General features: G+C 41.0%; 1 protein-coding gene across 1 annotated transcript in view; it reads right to left on the bottom strand.

Moving 5' to 3' along the window:
• Positions 1 to 21265, bottom strand: part of LOC132123947 (transient receptor potential cation channel subfamily A member 1-like) — a 46650-nt gene that overhangs the window by 11678 nt on the left and 13707 nt on the right. The window contains exons 4-21 of the mRNA XM_059534637.1: positions 18517 to 18627; positions 18300 to 18408; positions 17296 to 17441; positions 11226 to 11362; positions 8461 to 8515; positions 7723 to 7864; positions 7538 to 7638; positions 7189 to 7358; positions 6805 to 6969; positions 6232 to 6346; positions 5596 to 5762; positions 5038 to 5122; positions 4886 to 4945; positions 4717 to 4815; positions 4081 to 4151; positions 3693 to 3846; positions 2704 to 2793; positions 2161 to 2330 (exon numbers count right to left, since the gene is read on the bottom strand). Coding sequence (XP_059390620.1) covers positions 2161 to 2330; positions 2704 to 2793; positions 3693 to 3846; positions 4081 to 4151; positions 4717 to 4815; positions 4886 to 4945; positions 5038 to 5122; positions 5596 to 5762; positions 6232 to 6346; positions 6805 to 6969; positions 7189 to 7358; positions 7538 to 7638; positions 7723 to 7864; positions 8461 to 8515; positions 11226 to 11362; positions 17296 to 17441; positions 18300 to 18408; positions 18517 to 18627 — 2147 coding nt within the window. The remainder of the gene's footprint in view (positions 1 to 2160; positions 2331 to 2703; positions 2794 to 3692; positions 3847 to 4080; positions 4152 to 4716; positions 4816 to 4885; positions 4946 to 5037; positions 5123 to 5595; positions 5763 to 6231; positions 6347 to 6804; positions 6970 to 7188; positions 7359 to 7537; positions 7639 to 7722; positions 7865 to 8460; positions 8516 to 11225; positions 11363 to 17295; positions 17442 to 18299; positions 18409 to 18516; positions 18628 to 21265) is intronic.

The following is a 21265-nucleotide window of genomic DNA, read 5'->3' as shown; positions in this document are numbered from 1 at the left end:
CCCTCAATTAGGAAACTGTATGCCTTGAAGTAAGAACTTTTCACTTCTTGGTGCAGAGACCGCCAGCTCGACCCAGTTAACTGCCCGGTTGGTACAGTGCTGGAGTTCCTGCAGGCCCTTCTCTCCGCAGGGTTGACCCACTCCACCCTGAAGGTCTATGTGGCAGCCATGGCCGCCTACCGTGCCCCTCTCAGTGGCCAGTTAGAGTTACGTTTCCTCCATGGTGCGGTTGAGGCTGAGGCCTCCGGCCAGTAGAAGCTTATGCTAAGCGGTGATCAGGATGCTATCCTATGCCTCAAGTCCTCTGATCTCCCCTCTCTTGGGAGTCAAGACTCACTCCTTCTGAAGTTTGGCCATTGGACGGGTTGTCCCCGATTACTGTCAGATTCCTGTCTCCTTCTCTTGCTTTAGCTGTGCTCTTCCACACTAGGCAGAGATTTGAAAGTCTGGCGGCGTGGGCATTCTCGTTCCCCAAAGCGTTCTTGATGCAGCTCAAGTTCCTGAAGAGGAACGTCTAAGGTTACGTATGTAACCCTGGTTCCTCAAAGGAACGAGACGCTGCGTCGCAGTGCCACACTTCCAGCATCTCTGGCACTGCGTAATTTTGTAATGCTTTATTGGGTGGTTGTTCTGCACGCTTAGTAAACAAACTACAGCTAGTCCAAAATGCAGCAGCAAGAGTTCTTCCTAGAACCAGGAAGTATGACCATATTAGCCCGGTCCTGTCAACACTGCACTGGCTCCCTATCAAACATCGTATAGATTTTAAAATATTGCTTATTACTTATAAAGCCCTGAATGGTTTAGCACCTCAGTATTTGAATGAGCTCCTTTTACATTATAATCCTCTACGTCCGCTACGTTCTCAAAACTCAGGCAATTTGATAATACCTAGAATATCAAAATCAACTGCGGGCGGCAGATCCTTTTCCTATTTGGCGCCTAAACTCTGGAATAACCTACCTAACATTGTTCGGGAGGCAGACACACTCTTGCAGTTTAAATCCAGATTAAAGACCCATCTCTTTAACCTGGCTTACACATAACATACTAATATACTTTTAATATCCAAATCCGTTAAAGGATTTTTAGGCTGCATTAATTAGGTAAACCAGAACCGGAAACAATTCCCATAACATAATGTACTTGCTACATCATTAGAAGAATGGCATCTACGCTAATATTTGTCTGTTTCTCTCTTATTCCGAGGTCACCGTAGCCACCAGATCCAGTCTGTATCCAGATCAGAGGGTCACTGCAGTCACCCGGATCCCAGATGCAGATCCCCTGTAAAGACCTTGTCTCAGAGGACCACCAGGACAAGACCACAGGAAACAGATGATTCTTCTGCACAATCTGACTTTGCTGCTGCCTGGAATTGAACTACTGGTTTCGTCTGGTCAGAGGAGAACTGGCCCCCCAACTGAGCCTGGTTTCTCCCAAGGTTTTTCTTCTCCATTCTGTCACCGATGGAGTTTCGGTTCCTTGCCGCTGTCGCCTCTGGCTTGCTTAGTTGGGGTCACTTCATCTACAGCGATATCATTGACTTGATTGCAAATAAATGCACAGACACTATTTAACTGAACAGAGATAACATCACTGTATTCAATGATGAACTGCCTTTAACTATCATTTTGCATTATTGACACACTGTTTTCCTAATGAATGTTGTTCAGTTGCTTTGACGCAATGTATTTTGTTTAAAGCACTATATAAATAAAGGTGACTTGACTTGACTTGACCGATGGAGTTTCGGTTCCTTGCCGCTGTCGCCTCTGGCTTGCTTAGTTGGAGTCACTTCATCTACAGCGATATCGTTGACTTGATTGCAAATAAATGCACAGACACTATTTAACTGAACAGAGATAACATCACTGTATTCAATGATGAACTGCCTTTAACTATCATTTTGCATTATTGACACACTGTTTTCCTAATGAATGTTGTTCAGTTGCTTTGAGGCAATGTATTTTGTTTAAAGTGCTATATAAATAAAGGTGACTTGATTTGACTTGACTTGTCATGTACTGCAAATAATTTGATTAGAAATTGTAATTGATTGGCACCCCTAGTACATATAATTTATTTGAGATAAATTTGTACATGTAGAAAATATGTCTTGTTCATATTAAAATTCTAGGAAGGCCACTAAAACGAAACCTCTGAAAGTAGAGCAGGAAGGCGATCCATGAATTCAGAATGGCGAAAGCTCCAGCCTCCCATTGCCACGTATTCTTTAGACTGAAGCACATGGGAATGACAAAGACTAAAGAGCTAATAGCTGCGCCCCATTCTGCAGGGTTAGAGAAGTCTGTGAAGTAATTTATTCCCTGTAATGTAAAAGACATGAAGAGTTACATAAAATCACCTTTAGGTTCCAAACATAGTGCAATTTGAATACCCTCCCTAGTGGCAAATAGAACAATAGACTACATACTACAATGCATGCAATATCTGAGCTGTGTTTTTATACTACAATGCATGCAAAATCTGAACTGTGTTTTTATCAGTAAATCACTTGGCTGGAAGGCTTAGAACCCTGCAAGGGATTGGGAATCCCCACAGCAAAGTCATGTGTATTTTATATGCATCATGACATTTATGATTAGTGATGGTTTGATTGCCCTCTGCTGAGAGTATGTGTTATAGTATGAGAGGAATTTATAGTGGATGCATAATGGGAAGTGATGACATAACTATTACCTGCTGAGCCAACTGCACCAGCTCTTTGCAAACGGAATACACATTAAAGACAAGCACCATGATTATACAGACTGAGATTAAACTTTTTTGCTGGATGGAGATAAAAGAAAGAGAGAGAGAGAGAGAGAGAGAGTATCATTAAAACATTATCACCAAATTAATTCCATTAACATAATGACTGTATCACATTTTTATTCATAACCCAACTATCATATTATGCTAAACTAAAATCTTTGCTATGGTGTGATCATTTTCCTCACACTCAAATATGGATAATAATAATGCCAATATGAGTACTGTGTGCCATTTCTCAAAATATAAATAGTTATATGCATACAGGATAAGGCATACTTAATTTTATTTGGATTATAACCTTGAAGCTGATCAATAAGTGGGAAGTTGATGAATGCCATTCAGTTCATAATGACACTCATTAAATTAAGTAACAGGACATGGACAAGGTTATAAGGAAGTGAATGCAAATGTGAATTGATATGCATGTAATTATGAATGATATCTTGAATAATTGGCTTGTCTTTGCATAATAATTTAGGCCTACTTGACAACAAAAACCATGGGTCCTTCAAAGCCCCCATCTAATAATGAATTAGGTCTGTGATTACATTGTTGATATGCTTCAAAGGGAATAAAAAATAATAATAATATTTGTCAGAACAGATTATGGGAATTTTAGAATTACATTGCTTGCTCACCAATGTATCCGCTGTAGTGAATGGGTACCGTCAGGGTTATTTTAACCAGAAGCAACAGTTTGAAGTTGAAACATCTTATTGCTGAATTTGTTCATTAGAAACAACATTTTCCACTTCACAAGACATTAAAATAAAATGAAAATAAAAATAAAAATTACCCCACGATTTACTTTACGATTTAGGTGTATATGACTTATATATGTAAATTGTGTTCACTTCAACACTTTTGACCTCATCTCTTTCCTGCAAGATGCCAGAGAACTCTGTCTACAGTACCTCTCTAAAAGATACTGGCACCATGATGACAGATGTGTTGTTTCCAAAAACGTCCTGCTTTGGTCTCAGATTGAGGATGAGGTATGTGAGGGGCAACAAGCCAAGCAGGTAGACAGCCAGGTTGAGCAAATGAACCTTGCTTCCATACACCTTCCTGTCCGAATAAAACACAGTTTTAATAGGATATTCAAATGTTTATGTAAACTAGTCTATTTGTTTGAAGTGATGTTAACACTGTAATGCTGATATTTTTAACCATATGCACTAAAGTAAAATGCACTGTCTGTGTTACTGTATATAGGACATAAAAAACTGACTTTAGAAATTAGCATATCATAGTGAGTTTAAAAGTCTTGACCAGAACTGTTACAGCACATCTTTGACATACCACTTCATCTCCAGATATTTTCGGCTCACAGGATGAGTGAGGAGCTCCAGACGGTTGTACCGCACCATGGCCTAGTGTGGTACAAGAGTTACAATTTATTCTCACACTGTTTTAGGATGCAAAAATAATAGGAGCTTTGTACTTAAGAATGTATAGTGTACAATGGGGTCTAAAAGTCAGATATCACTAAGAACAAATGCTTATAGTTTAATTTGTATTTTACCTTTAATACACAATCCATTGTTTTGACAAAAGATGGCTGCCTTGGAGAAACGTAATCTGTTCTACATGCAATTTAAAATACTGTAGAAATTAATTGTTAAAAACAAAAAAGTTCCCTTACAATGAAAGTTACAAAAGTTTCCCTTACCAAAAAAATAATAAAAATAAAGTACAAAAATAATTCTAACAGGACATGATTTTACAGTAAAATACTTTAAAATTTACAGTTTACAATTTTACTGCAAGTGGAAAAAGATGTTGTAAGAGTAGTAAGAGAAATATATGAATATATATATATATATATATATATATATATATATATACAGCATAGATAAGGTTCTTGTTTTACAATCCTTAAAATGTTGCTATCATATTTTTTAATAGTAATAATATATATAATTTAAGGGGACTTACATTCATAGCTACTAATGGTTGGTACTTCATTGCTTTGTCTGCTTTAGCATACTTCATTGCCTGTATTGGAGCCTGAAGCCACTGAAAATCATACTTTATCTGCCAACAACATTGAACAGTTATGCACTATAGTGTTAATGTACATCATTAAGTAAGTTTTGCAATTTACATGATAATCCGGACTGTTGGCATCATGATCAGATTCTAAAATACACCGGTCCAGAAGATGCTGCTTGGAAGAGAGAAGGGATTAATTTCAAAGACTTTTATAAAAAAAAGAAAAAAAAAAGTTTTTAAAAAGTGGGAAGGTAATCTACAAACCTTAAAAGACTCTGGGAGGAACTCTATGATGTCCATCACTGGACAGCGGGATGTTAATTTAAACGACTTTATTGCCTCGCCACACCTGCAGTGAATTTATATATGTTTGTTAACCATTGGCAGACTGCAGAGGAGAAAAATTATATTTATATATTTTTACATTTATTTTGAGTTTTGTAAAGGTAGCCCCTCAATCAATCCCCTCATTTTGTTGCATTAAAAATCCTATACTGAATCCTAAACCCTTTTAATTATATATATATATATATATATATATATATATATATATATATATATATATATATATATAAAATTCTTCTAATTTTAGAAAGGAAATATTGATGTTATTATTAATCTGAATTTCCAAGTTTCCAAGTTTATGTTAAAATGATATTATATTAAAATTAATACTGGTCATATATATATAAAATTCTTCTAATTTTAGAAAGGAAATATTGATGTTATTATTAATCTGAATTTCCAATTTTCCAAGTTTATGTTAAAATGATATTATATTAAAATTAATACTGGTCATCTTCAATGCAGATGGCTCTTTACCTCTCGCTTTCAATGACAGCATTCACGACATCCTTTTTCTCATTACGCACAGCTTCATGTAAAAAAGAGTTTTCAGCATTGTTGAGAGTGATTTCAGCTCCCCTGTCCAATAACAGCAAAACAGCACCTACATGTCCCGCTTGTGCAGCTATGTGAAGGGCTGTGTTCTGTTAAAGCATACATGTTATTAATAAGCAGGTTCGTTCAATTATAATCATAAAGGACAATAAATACTTTTAAATTACTTTGTAAAATAATTGCTTTTACTATTACCTTTAATATATTTTAAAATAAATGTAGTTTATTCCTTTGGTGGTAAAGCTGACTTTTCAGCAGACATTACTCCAGTCTTCTTCAGTAACCATTCTAATATGCTGATTTGGCACTCAAGCAACATTAATTATTACTATAAATGTTAAAATACAATATATATTTTAATATTTTTGTGGAAGCTGTAATTCATTTTTTTTTTTTAGGATCATTTGTTGAATAGAAACTTCAAAAGAACAGCATTTGTGAGACTTTGTTCATTTTTGGGGCGATCTTGTTCAGTTGTTATCCTATGGTTAGGGTTAGGAATTGTATTTCTCAAACTGATTGTGCTCCACAGTTGTTAAGGATTTTTAGACTGCTTACCCCATCCTCATTTGTTATGTCCAAAAGTTTGACATTGGCAGCCAGGAGGATTTTCATTGTCTGTGTGTATCCCTCAGCCGCAGCATGATGTAAACAGGACCAGCCTTTGTAATCACTAAAGATTACAAAAGACTTTATGACAGAATGTCCAGCTGAATAAACTCACAACAAAAAAAGTGCAATTTTTCAAGCTACGAACTTAACAAAAAAAAAAAATGCATATATAAAAAAATAAATAATAATACATGGAATATTAGCTTTTGAGATTTTGGCGCAATTGTGACCTGGTAGGTAAGCTAAAACTAAAACCAAAAACAGTTAACTTCAGTTAGTTACTTGCCAAGGCAATCATTTAAATTCAATTTAAATTGAAATACTAATTTAACTAAAAACCAACACTTAATAAAACTACATAGAGAGAAAAAAAAAAACTATGTGACGCAAGGAAATTAAAAATTTAACTGAAATTCAACTATAACAGTAACTCAATGCTAAAATAACACTGCCTGTTATTTATGAAAAACTGCTTGCGATGACTGTGAAAATGTAGATTCCCAGAAAAGTATGATGCACCTTTGAAACAGCGCACCACTCCTGAGCAGCAGCTCAACAACTTGAGTGTGTCCTGCCATTGAAGCAAGATGAAGGGGCGTCAGACCCTTTTCATCCCAATCGTTGAGCATTTTAGAGTCTGTGAAGGTCTCTAGCAGCCTTTTACATGTGTTTATACGCCCATATCTGAGAAATTAGAGAAAACATTTAATATTAGCAGGTTTTGGAGTGTGTAAGATTTGGAAGCTTGCAGTTATGCAGCATTGTTTTGTTTAAAGGCCTGCAAAATTCTCATAAATGATCAGAACTACCTTTGATGTGCTATTATAGGTCAAAACCTATTAAGAAAATATGCAGAAAGATCTGATTTTGATATAGTTGTGAGTGTATTACAAACGTTCTCACTCTGCAGCGAAGTGAAGCGCTGATTTTTTCTCCCGTGACTTTTGCCCCACAAAGATATTGAGACCAAGCATATTTTTGACCGAATCGTGGATGCCAAGTTTGCAGGCGTAGTGCAGAGGAGTGCAGCCTTCAACATCCTCATCAGACAACATCTCCTTCACGGCATTACTCTGGAGGAGGCAATGGGCTCTTATAACTATATACAGAACATACGCATGTTCAAAACAGTACTTTATGTAATAATCCATAACACAGGGTCACTTGCACTCTTTTAAGCTTTCTTTCAAAATGAAAGAGCTGTGTTCTGTATCTGACAAACTGAACTTGACATTCACAAAGGTTTTCACACCTGTAAGACCGTCTCAGGAAGATTTGTCAGCCCTTTTGGTTGAAGAACGACAAAGTGGAGGAAGTTGCAACCTACTTTGTCTTTGATTCTGTAATCGGCACCTTTTTTCAATAGGACAACATGTTAAATACCTGGAAATGTCCATGCAAATAATAATGGAGCCATAACATACTGAAAATGTTTACCAATTGACAGCAAAAAAACAACTGTTTTCCAAGCACCACATCTGGAGGCCATCAGCAGAGGAGACAGTCCCTTACAGTCAATGCAGTCAATATCTGCTTTCTTTCCAAAACAAATTAGATCCAAATGACAGTGAATTAGCAACTTTATCTAAGGACATATGGTGAGATATTGGATAACAAAGGATAAGATGATGAGTGTGACGAGTGGGGCGGGGCCGAGAGCCATGGGAACGGAGCGAGGCCGGTGGAGTGATTGGAAATGAGCGACACCTGCTCCACTCACCGGTCTCGAGTCCCACGGAGGAGATCGGAAGGATATAAAAGAGGAGTGACGACAGTGAAGGACGAGAGAGGACCAGGCCTGGGTTTTATTTTGTGTTTTTTTTTTTTTGACAAACAAATCAGACTTTAATAATAAATACAAACTCATGGACAACTGCCGCGCACAAACCAAAAACAAAACACAAAATAAAGCCCAGGCTTGGTGCTCTCTCGTCCTTCACTGTCATCGCTCCTCTTTTATATCCTTCCGATCTCCTCCGTGGGACTCGAGGCCGCTGAGTGTAGCAGGTGTCACTCATTTCCAAACACTCCACCGGCCTCGCTCCGTTCCCACGGCTTCCGGCTCCTCCCCACTCATCACAATGAGATATTGGATGCTTTGCAGCTTGCTGGTTCACAGAGTGCACATACAGCAGAATAAATTGTTTTATGTTTTAAACAAGCAGCCATTTAAACATTTACCTTTGAAATAAGATATTCAACCAACCCGACATGATCAAACAACGTGGCTCTATTAGGAAAAGAAAATGATTGTTAATCATTGAAGCATGTATATTAATCAAATAAATACAGCTGTGAATTGTAAGAGGCCAAGCACACTAATGGCATAACCATTATTAATTTTAAATTTGAATTGTCTTAGGCATATCAAAAAAGTACTTTAAAAGCCAAGTCTTTTTTTCCATAAGACTTATATATATGGTGTATAATACATATCTTAAAAAATGACATAAAACATTGTATATAAGTCTTATGAAAAAAAGAAGAAGATATTCTATGCTATTTAGCTGCTATGTATTTTATGGTAAAGAAGTCTCATATTGCAACATTAGCCCAGGGTCGTCTGCCATGGCTCAAGGAATGCTAGGTTGCTTTAATACATGTTTAACTATATTTCACAGAGTTTTCTTGTACTCTGAATAAGTTAGGCGTGGGAAATCCAGTGCAGATTTGCATAAAAGTCTCTATTATATTCTTATATTGTATGTTGCACTCCTAGCATTAAATCTCAATAATTGAAAGGACATTTATTTTACTTGTAAGTGGTCTACTGTGTGCTTTTCTGCAAACATTTCAGGTCTTTTTGAAGGGATAATTCAGCCAATAATAAAAATCTTCCCATTTCAGGATTTAAAAATCTTCTAATCAAACCAGAAACAGCAAGTCTGCATATGCAACAATGTGAATAAGATTTAAGATTTGTGAGTAACTTTTTTAATTTTTCTATGTATACCATTTAAAAAGACTTGGGATATATCATTGTTTGGACTTTTATTGGGCCTTAACTGTGCATTTTTGGGGTTTGATAACCCGTTCACATCAAGGATGATATCTATAACTAGGACTCTGGGATGATATCTATAACTATAACTATGATAACTATAACTTTATATTAATCCACACTACAACTATAACAATAATGACAATAATGTAGGAATCAATTTTTTTTTTTTTTTTACCCCAGTTGATGAATGATAAAAACATTGACAACCAACCAGAATCCACCAAAATTTTAATGAATCAATGAAGGTTGGAAGTTGTATTGAAGGCAAATGGTGTTAAAACACCTTAATAATAATAATAAAAAAATTGCCACATTTCCTGTACATACAGTACAGTTGCTTTAAAGAGCTTGAACATTTAAAGCAGCAGACAACATAATTGCAGCATACATTTATAATAGAGAGTTATTATGCATTGGCGTGCATGCTAATATAGTTACTGTTATAATTATTAAACTTGATGTGAACAGCCCTTTGGTCAGCATGTCTTGTATATAAAATAACAGCATGAACATGCTTCAGAATTTCCTGTTTCATCCCATGTCCTAAAATGCCATTGTCAGATATCGCAATAGTGAGAAAGTTGCAATTACAGACAGCTTCCACAGCTAACCTGTTTAACAAATGTGCTCTAAATCTTAAAGACATTCTCCAGCACCAGTGTAAGACTGGAGCTGGACTGCCTGGACTGAGGGACGACTTCTCTCTAAGAAAACAAAGGACTTTCCTGATAATTAACATTTGAACACTCTCTTGAATACCCTCCATCATAAGTAACGGTGCCATCGAAGATGCACCACACCTAGTAGTTCACACACACTTCAACACACTCCCTCCACTTAGTTTCAATCAGAATTGCCAATAGTATAATATTCTGCATTAATGCAAGTGATATTTATAGTCATGTTTGGTGTCATTTGAATTGTCTCAGGGCGACTGGTACAATGGTCTCAACCTTAGAAAAGTAGATTAAAAGATAATACAAATCCTAAGAGTTAAGAGATATTTTGATTACTGTAATGGGAGTGCCCTTTTCCAGGGTCTTCCATGTAAATTACCTTCTGTTCCCATTGAGGTGTAAACTACCCTGGTCTGGGACCAGACCTAATCAAATTCCAATTGTTATTTTCTGTCTTCATCTCGGGGGATGTTTGTCTTGGTCTGATGTATTTAAAGGATTGCAGCAAAAGGATCAGGGCGATTCCGTAGCCAGAAAGCCCGTAGTGTGGTGTGTCTCTTCACTTCATACTATATATTTTTTAAGGTCAGGTATGCTTTGCAGGTATATTTTACTTTTAGATTAATCTTTGAGAATGTGATGTTTTATAATGATATGATTTGATATGTTTCAATTGGATATGTAATTGGCAGAACACATATTTACCTGACTGATAATAAATTGTTACATTTGATTTTATTCTGTTTTACTCTGTGATTATTAACTCTAGTAGATTACGTTGTATCCCTGTTAGCAACATGAGCACCCGAATGAACGAGTTAATATAAGAGTAGGAGTTAACTAATAATAATCAAATGTCAGAAGAATACTAATTAAAAGGCATACAACCAATTTGCATTTCAACCTAAATTCAAGGTCATACAAAATGGGGTCCGATTAAATAATAAAATGGAGTCAGATTTGAGTTTAACCTAAATTGAATAACTCTACGCGCTGAAAGACCGAACACATAGGAAACCTTCATCCAGCACCAGATACCTTCCTTGGCCGAGTGCCTGGACCTTACACCAGCAACATCTCAAATATAGTTTCTTGGGCAATAGTATGCAATTACTTTCTTAAGTTATTTGCTTTCCTTGGCATTTATGTCCATATCTGCTTACTTAACGTGAACTGAGATTGCTTAAATCAACTTTGAGATAAACCAGGAGAATATGTCACATAATAACTACTGGAAATCAGTATTGCATCACACTGACCTATGTAAGGGGGTCTGATTGGCTCCATCCCTAATGTTGATGATGTCTTCCACTTTGTTGTAAGAAGAAAGCATGATTTTGACAGCCTCCATAGCACCCTGAGTGCAGGCAAAGTGGAGGGCCGTGGATTTGTCACACTGCAAAACAATCAAGCCCCCCACACACAGACACTGAGAAGGAAGTCAGCTATTAGCTTGACATAAGTAGGAAAGGCAGGGTCAGGTAATGCAAGAGGGGGGTAATTTCTCAGCTGCTGCACCAGTAACACAAACCATTAATGAGAGAGCACCCTGAATTGCTGTGGCAATGGACAGAACGGCCAAGCTCAGCTATAGATGTAAGTGGCTGCAATTTGTATCAATTTAACTATCTGAAGCTATTACTGAATGCATCAACTCTGCTGCTACAGACTGAAGACGGGAGGAGTGGAGTGTGAGTGTGTTTGCGTCTGTGTGGCCAAGATCAAGAGCCAAGAAATCAGGCTGCTCTTGTATTTATTGCAGGCCACATTCCTCTATGATTGCATTTCATGAAAAAATAGTTTTTGTCTTTCTTTCAGAATCATGACATTATAGCTCAACATTAGGTAATTTTCTTATATCTGTCCCCAAACTTCTCAGTTAGCCTCAGTGCAGTTTAATGTATCAAAAGCTTTTACAGAAATAAGCCTTAATGATAATGGACTTACGATTATATTACATAAATTTGCTGATTATTTTATTACTGCTGTAGGAGGAGTTTTGATAAAATATGCTTATAACAAAATTCATATTGGTGGAAAATCTAGTCAGTGAAAAGATGGAACCTGAAACCACCAGTGCACTGGCATGACTTTTGTTTAGTCATTATACTGAAGCTCATTATCACCCGTAAGAAAAAAATGCCTTGGAAAATCATAATTATGACCGTAGGCAACATTAGGGGGGCAGTTGTCCCATAAAGGTCGTCTTTCAATCCCCGGCATCAGCCCTGCTGCAATTGAAGCGGTTAACCAAGCCCAGGCCCGGTTCTACAGGGTTACTAGAGGGTGCTAAGTACCTTGAAACAAGAGCAAAAGCAATTGAAGATCTGGCAAACTATCCTGGGTTTATGCTTTTGAACTCTGGACAGCAAAAGTTACTATTTACAATAATGTTTTTGCAATGAAGAGCGATGAAGCTAATCACAGATATATACAGTATCTGTTAAGTTTCTTGAATGCAATGGCCAATCAGAAACTTTTTTGTTTTAGTAATGAAAACAATTACTATAGTATTAATGTTTTGTCATAATTGTTTTTATGTCATAATTTATGACATAAAAATTACTTATGATTTACCAGAACATGCTTATGTGGTGGAAATGGGCTTCCATATTATTTAGTGTGAAAGTAATAAACCTAAGAACTTTGAACTGTTGTTGGCATGAGGGATTGAAAAATAGTCAAGTCAAAGTCATTTTATTAGAACAATAATAATAATAATTAAATAATTATTATATCAGAGTGCTGCCCAAAGTAATAGGTCATCCAAAAATGAAAATTCTGCCATCATCCTCACCCTCATGTTATTTCAAACCTGTATGACTTCATATATTCTGTTGGAAATAAAATAAGATATTTTGAAGAATGTTTGTAACATTCTGCTTCCTGGGTTCGAAGCACGCTGAGTCGGCTCTCGAGGGAGGCGACTGTCCGCCCTGTGAGAGAATGTCGGTGCGACTGCTTCGTTCCCCGAGGGTTCTCTTTGAGGAGGGAGCCTTCGCCAGCGTTCCCCGCAGTGCTGGCCCTGCTTCTGCTGAGGCAGAATGGCAGCTGCACTAGTGGGGTTCGCAAGTGGATTTGTTGGAGGGAATGGAGACGGCGAGTCCCTGTCTCCTTGCACTTCTGCCAGATCCGGCACCCAATCTCTGGAGTCGGAAGCACGCTCTGCGGTTCCTTCCACCCAGGGAGAGGGATCGACACTCCGCCTCTCTTCCTCCGAGGAGGTTGATGTGGAATCTGTCTACAGGGATTCGCCGCCCTATTCGCCACAATACGAGGACCTCTTAGAGGTGGTTGCCAAACTAAGCATCGAATGGCCCCCCGAGAAAACAACTGAACCGCAGCGAAGCAAGCTCGATGAATGCTTCCCGCGGGCGAGTCAACCACCTCCTAGCTGGGGCCTTCCATTCTTTCCCGATCTGCACGAAGAGATAGCCAAATCGTGGAAAAAACCCGTTTTCAGCCCGCCTCTACATCCCCTCATCAGATTACTATGGCAATGTGGTGGGGATGGGAGAGCACTCGCGAGCTATCTGTCCCCCGGGGCCGCATCATCTCTGAAGGCCCCGGCGTTGCCCTCCAAGCTGCTCAGAACAACTTCGGCATTGGTGGGCAAAGGGTATGCCGACCTGCTTAAAGAGCTAGATCAAGTCCCATGATATATCAGAGCTAAGAAGGACCGCTGATCTCTCCCTTTGGCCACCAAGGAGACCGCCCAAGCGATTGGCAGCTATGGTGGCCACGGAGAGATTTTTATGGCTGACCCTGTCTGAAATGAAAGAGCTGGACAGGGTCTGCCTTATGGATGCCCCAAACCAGCCTTCTGGCCTGTTCGACGACGCAGTCAGTATTGTCGTCGATAGGTTTCAGGAGGCCCTCAAACAGGCAGCGGCGTTCCATAAATTCCTCCCTCGTCGCTCTCTCGGGACATCTGGGCGGGAGGTGCCCCAGCCGCATACCAGCTCCTCATACCGTGAGGCTCAAAAACGCACTCGGCCGAGGTCTTCTAGGCCTAAACAAGATCTGAGGGCAGTTATTGAAGCCAAGAAGTCCTCGGCCAAGAAGCCCTGAAGCCAGAAGGTCAGGGCTTCAGAGGGCAGCCTCTGTTGGGGTAGAGTGGCGTACACCGCAGTACACAGTGCCCGTCTTGCCTCAGCGCCCTCTGGGGGCCGATCTGCCAACCCTGCCAGTGTTCCAGGTCCCCAGCGAGCCTTGTTCTCAGAATCTTCCGCCCGTGCGCATAGCGGGGCTGAGATGCTGGTTTGTCACAATAGATCTCAAAGATGCATACTTCCACATATCCATCCTTCCACAACACAGGAAGTTTCTGAGGTTCGCTTTCGGGGGTGAAGCTTACCAATATTGAGTACTTCCCTTGGACCTTACACTCTCACCCCGCACGTTCACAAAATGTGTAGATGCGGCTCTGGTCCCCTTGCGCATGCAGGGCATCCGCATTCTCAACTATATTGACGATTGGTTGATTTTAGCTCAGTCAGAGCAGGTTGCGGCTCGGCATCGAGATGTCATTCTCGCACATATGGGGGAGCTGGGTTTGAGACTGAATGCCAAGAAGAGTGTACTTTCTTCAGTTCAGAAAACCACCTATCTAAGCGTAGTATGGGATTAGACCGTGATGCAGGCACAATTGTCCCCTGCTCTTATCGAGTCGATCCTCATCTCAGTCAAGAGAGTCAAAGAAGGCCAGTCACTCACTGTCAAACAATTTCAGAGACTGTTGGGTCTGATGGCAGCTGCATCCAATGCGATACCTCTTGGCCTGCTCTACATGAGACCCCTATAGTGGTGGCTCAAGACCAAGGGATTTTCCCCGAGGGGCAATCCACTTCGAACTATCAAGGTCATCCAGCGTTGCCTCCGTGCCTTGGAAATGTGGAAGAAACCTTGGTTCTTGAATCAGGGCCCGGTGCTGGGAGCTCCTTGTCGCCGTGTAATACTAGCGACGGATGCATCCCTCACTGGTTGGGGTGCGGTCATGAGTGGCCACCCTGCCCGTGGTCTGTGGAGTGGTCGCCATCTGACATGGCATATCAATTGTCTAGAGATGCTAGCAATTTATCGTGCACTGAAGCACTTCCTCCCAGACCTAAGGGGTCACCATGTGTTGGTGCGCACCGACAACATATCGGTGGTCTCTTATATCAACAACCTGGCGCACCAGATCCTTGTGTGGTCCCAGAGCAAACTCCAGATATGGAGAGTTTTTGGCAGAGCTCAAGTAGTCCTCTTTGCGACTCAAGAAACATCACAATGCCCCCATTGGTTCTCTCTAGTTCATCCAGCTCCTCTGGGACTGGATGCTATGGTACAGACCTGGCCAAGGCTTCGTCTGTATGCCTTTCCCCCTATTGCTCTGTTCCCAGGAGTTCTGGCGAGAGTACGTCGGGACGGGGTCTGTCTGTTATTAGTAGACCCTTTCTGGCCGGGCCGAGTATGGTTCGCAGATCTGGTCTCGCTCCTCGACAGCTGTCCATGGGAGATACTGATCAGGACAGACTTACTCTCACAGGCATAGGGCACAATAATTCACCCTCACCCGGAGTTGTGGAAGCTCTGGGTGTGGCCCATGAGGGGGCACAACTAATAGCATCTGGTCTCTCAACCGAGGTTGTTGAGACCATCCTCCAAGCCAGAGCTCCCTCAATGAGGAAACTGTATGCCCTGAGGTGGAAACTCTTCACCTCATGGTGCAGAGACTGCCAGCTTGACCCAGCAAACTGCCCAGTTGGTACAGTTCTGGAGTTTCTACAGGCCAGGCTCTCTGCAGGGTTGACCCACTCCACGCTGAAGGTTTACGTGGCGGCCGTTGCGGCCTACCATGCCCTTCTCGATGGTCAGTCTTTGGGAAGACACCCCTTAGTTACACGTTTCCTCCGCGGTGCACTGAAGCTGAGACGGTCACTTATTCCCCCGTGGGACTTGGTTGTGGTGTTAGAGGCTCTTTGCAAATCTCCGTTTGAGCCTATTCAAGAAATATCTGACAGACATCTGACTCTTAAAACCGCCTTTCTGCTGGCCATTACCTCTCTGAGGAGAGTAGGAGATTTACAGGCCCTCTCAGTGGCCCCCACCTATCTTGATTTTGCACCTGGCATGACCAAAGCGTTCATATACCCTCGAGCGGGATATGTTCCTAAGGTTCCCGCTGTCACACCACAACCTGTAGTGCTGCAGGCCTTCTTTCCTCCTCCCTTTCGGGAGCCCGACCAAGAGAAGCTAAATTGTATGTGTCCAGTTCGAGCGCTGGACACATACGTCCACAGAGCTACCCTGTGGAGAAAAACAGACCAATTGCTTGTATGCTACAATCCCCCCAAGAGGGGTTTTCCTGCTTCTAAGCAGACTATTAGTCGTTGGATAGTCAAGACTATCAACTCCACCTATGAGTGCTCTGGTTGTCCCCCGCTTTCGGGAGCCAAGGCTCACTCCACACAGGGTATGGTGTCCTCGAATGCCTTCCTAGCAGGTGTGTCCATGCTGGACATCTGCAATGCTGCGGGTTGTCCATGCCTTCTACTTTTGCAAGATTCTATGGCTTAGACATGCCAGTCACTCCAGACGCTTCAGTCCGCTCATCCTAAGCTGTGCTCTTCAGATACACACTAGGCAGGGGTTTGGTAGTCTGGCAGCGTTGGTACTCGTTCCCCAAAGCGTTTTGATGCAGCTCGAGTTCCTGAAGAGGATCGTCTGTAGGTTACGTATGTAACCCTAGTTCCTCGAGGAAACGAGACGCTGCGTCTCGAGGCCATACCCCCGGCACCCCTGCCGGCGCTTGCTGGTACTGGAAGCTGACGCCAGCTATGCGGCACATGCTTTTATAACTTCCTGGTCGCTTACGTCACCCCGCCCGCGACGTCACGCTCTTCCATTGGACTGATTACACACGATATTCAGATTCGCTCAAGCTAGACGCGTTCCCCAAAGCATTTCGACGCAGTGTCTCATTCCCTCGAGGAACTAGGATTACATACGTAACCTAGAGACATTTCCTTTGACTTCCATTTTATGGACAAAAAATATCTTATGTTCCACAGATTAAATAAGTAAAATTTTTGGGTGAACTATTAGTTTACTAAACTATCAGAACTATTAGTTCTTTCCAATCAGTTTATAAAAATGTTTAACATTTTACAATACTATACAGTTCAATGGGCTGTCATGGATTTCCTGTAAAAGAAAATAAACTTTTTATTTTTCGTCACAAGCCTTGGGTCATTTGATTCCTTTGATCATTTGAGATATGCTTGTTAGCTTTTATATTTAAAAAAAATGTATATTTAATTGTATACTTCTTGAAACAGCACTTACCTGTTGCTGATCCACTCTGGCTCCTTTAATAATGCAAAGTTTGATCACCTCAATGTTGCCCCCACGTACAGCCAGATGAAGGGGAGTACTTTTGGTCTTATCCAAATAATTAATGTGCAGTGAAGTGGACAGGCCCAGTTCTTCTCCTTTATTAGTGTGAGAAACAGTAGAGATAAGTACAGCTTCATTTTTCCATACTTGTCAATTCATACAGAGAAATAAAGCATAAAAAACCTGTTTTTATTTCTTTCCCTCATGTCTTACCAAATATGTACACTGAAAGGGGCCAAAATTACAAAAACAAATGAACAAAATGTGTTTCATACAAATCATGCTCCACATTCCAAGTCTTCTGTAGTGATACAATAGCTAAAACTTGGCCCATGAGGCATATGGTCCCCTTTTGCAACTTTTTTGAAGTGCCAGCTAGTCCTTTGTTTTTTTTTTTTGTTTTTTTTTTGTTTGTTTTTTTGCAAAAAACACCATTTTATTGTAAATTCATGGAAAAAGATGTTTACGTTAAAATTTACAACTGGAAAATGAAAAGCAATACTGGTTTGGAATGACATAAGGATGATAAAATGGTGACAGAAATTTCATTTTTCTGTGAACTGTCAGTTGACATTGGGATATGTCAAAAACCTCAATCACAATGAAACATGACTGCTTTGTTTGGACACCATGTGAAATACTTGCAAATAGCTCTGCAGGCTGGCAGTCACATTTTACATGTTGACCCTTCTATTTGTTTGAACTGTTTTGCATTTAAGAATCTAAAAATATTGGACTGTAATGTAAATAAAAAACTGTGTCATTTGTCTTTCAGCCAAAGGGAGCTGTCAGAAAACCCCACAAATATTTATATCTGGAACACATCATTCCGGAACAGAAGACCACCCATGTATTGTGCACAGTCACAGTGCCTGTCTAAACTGCATGGTGAATGGGTTAGGAGTGGATTCGTCAAAGTGAATTGGTGGAATTAGAATATTAAATTCACTTGCCAATTTTCAAAACCAGCTCCATGGCCTCTTTGGCACCTGCAAAAGCAACCGTATGGATAGCGTAGTGACCCAGTTTGTTCTGAATACACATCTTTGCACCATGTTTGAACTGTAAGGAAAGAAAATAATCTAATTTATCACACAATATGGGAAAATTAGGATTATGTCAGTCATTTGTGTGTGTGTGTGTTTATTTTTACAGCTCTTTTGTACACACAAGAAACTGTATTGCTTCGCAGTTATTAGTGCAGCAGGCCAGCATCACAGGGGTGTTTCCCAGATCGCCCTCCAGATTGGCATCTGTTTTGTCACAGGACTGAAAAAGGACCTGTGCAAGACACAAACAAAACGATCATCAGTTTCCGCATGGCACTCAATCAGTATAATTCTTCCAGCATTTCACTTTGACAGAAAGCAGATTCTGCACTGTAGAGGCCCTCAAGTTTCCCGCTGAGCTGTCCGTATACTATCCCAGCTAAATCACGCTAGCATAAATGTTGTTGGGAATATCAGTATGACTGTGAATTGGTTATACGCTTGAGACCACAGGTAATTACAGAGTAGGGGTGTAACGGTATGTGTATTTGTATCGTACCATTTCGGTACAGGGCTTTCGGTACAGTGCACGTGTGTACCGAATGCAATATTTTGTCTACGGAACATAAGTACATTTTCGTGTTTTCAAACGAACATATTAATTGGCGGAAGTCTCCGCGTTCAGCGCAAATCCCGCCCTGCAGCTCATTCTAAGGCCAGTGACACACTGGCTGCGTGGCGTGAGCTTGGCGTTTCTGCTGCGTGTCAGTTGCGTGACGGCTGCCTCGCGTTTTCTGTGTCTCTACACAGCTGGCGCGCTGCTTGTACTGTAGGTGACATAGAGGGAGGCCGCCGAGGCACCGATAGACCAGGATCTTGTCTTCACGACAACAATATCTATACTTCATGTTGAGCATAAATATAAAGCCTACTGATAAAGGACACCGTCAACAGTATTGACGGCAAAATAGACTATTTTTGACAGATGCAATATGCCAGTGTGTCACCGGCCTAAGGTTATCAAAAGGCATCACGCGAGTGTGAACATCACAACAACTAGGAAAAAATGGATTGTAATTCAAACGCAGCCTCCGTCGGCATTTAAACAGACCTTTGCTCTTAATTCCGATCGGGCCAACACTATAACGGAATCTGAGCAGGTCTAAAAACTGAAACTGTTGATGCTGCACTTTACACTTTGGAAAAGTTATATATATATTTTTTTAAATATGAGCAGGCCTACAAGCTGGGATTGGTAATGCTGCACTGTAATCATAGTTATTTATTTATATTTTTCATTATATTTTATTATATGATATTGGTTTGAGACTGAGAGTATTTTATTTAGTGGAGAACTTTGCAGCAGTATTTTATTTCTTAATCTTTTTTTTATTTTATATATACTTTATTAAAAAGTATTTAAAAAAAGTGTAAACAAATTGTTAAAACAAGTTTATATTAATAAACAACCTGCAGTTTAATGTTTGCATTTCTTTCCCTTACTGTACCGAAAATGAACCGAACCGTGACTTTAAAACCTAGGTACGTACCGAACCGTGATTTTTGCATACCGTTACACCCCTATTACAGAGTGTTGATATTCAGATCAACAGCATGATTATGAGTGTGTCATAACTTCTGTACGATATTTCAAATGCTTTATCTGTTTTTGACTGAGACTTGAATCCGCAACCTTCTGTCACGGTTGGTAAATCGTGATCTCGGGGTGTTTGCACTTTGTGGTGAAATCTGTGTGTTTCGCGTCTGCACTGATTAGCTTGTGGGCGTCTCCGTTAATTGTCATCAGCAACAGCTGCCACTCATTACTCATGTGTCGTCTCCTCAGCATCTTTGTTTGTTTGTGTATTTGTATTCCTCTCAGCCCATTAAATCTGTTAAACTCGCATCTGCTTCCAGACTTCCTTAATCCAGCATCACATAACGATCTCACCACCATGGAAGCAGCGAGCACCAATACACTCACGGATTTCATGCATCACAGCGTCAAAAGAATGGATCAGCAGCAGGAGAGCATCTCGAACACCGGACGCGCTGTCCAAGCGCTGGTGGCACAGGTGTCCGAGCTCACCCAGCAGATCCATCAACTAAGGTCTCCCACTGCGCCCATCGCACCGCCTGCGCCGTCCGTCCCAAGGGAGATTCCACACGACCACTTCTGGCCTGAGCCACGACTTCCGGCGCCGGAGAACTATGCGGGCGAGCCAGCGTTTTGTAGAACTTTCTTAACTAAGTGTTCAATGCATTTCGCCCTACAGCCCCGCACCTTCGCTACTGAGAATTCTAAAGTAGCATTGACGCTCACATTATTGTCTGGCAAGGCGGCCTTATGGGGGACGGCGGTGTGGGAAAACCAACACCCGTGTTGTGCCTCGTTCCACGCCCTCTCTGAGGAAATGAGGAGAGTCTTCGACCGGGCCGCGACCGGCAGGGAAGCCGCTCATCGACTCTCGGAACTCCGTCAAGGCTCTTCCTCAGTAACCGACTACTCCATCGAGTTCCGCACCCTGGCGGCCGTGTGCCAGTGGAACGAGGCGGCGCAGTGGGATAGATTCCTGCATGGGTTATCCGACCGTGTTCAGCAAGAGATCTACCTCCTCGAGCTGCCCCCACTCTCAACGGACTCATTGAACTGGCTTTACGAGTTGACGCATGGATTAATCGCTTGGGCCGCCAACCCAGTCCTTCAAGATCTACCATCTCTCCTGTTAGGGGAAGCTTGAGTCGAGAGAACATGGTCGGTTCTGTCGACGACCATGAGCCCATGCAGATGGGTAGAGCTTGGCTGTCCCGGAGGGAGAGGGAACGGCAGAGGTCCCAAGGACTGTGTTTGTACTGTGGAGGCTCTGCTCATAACACCTACTCATGCCCGGTAAAAGAGCCAGCCCGATAGTAAACTTGAGGCTACTATC

Source organism: Carassius carassius, chromosome 42 (assembly GCF_963082965.1).
Source record: "Carassius carassius chromosome 42, fCarCar2.1, whole genome shotgun sequence".
Taxonomy (NCBI): domain Eukaryota; kingdom Metazoa; phylum Chordata; class Actinopteri; order Cypriniformes; family Cyprinidae; genus Carassius; species Carassius carassius.
The sequence above is the reverse complement of the archived record's forward strand: the minus strand, read 5'-3'. Positions and strand labels throughout refer to the sequence as shown.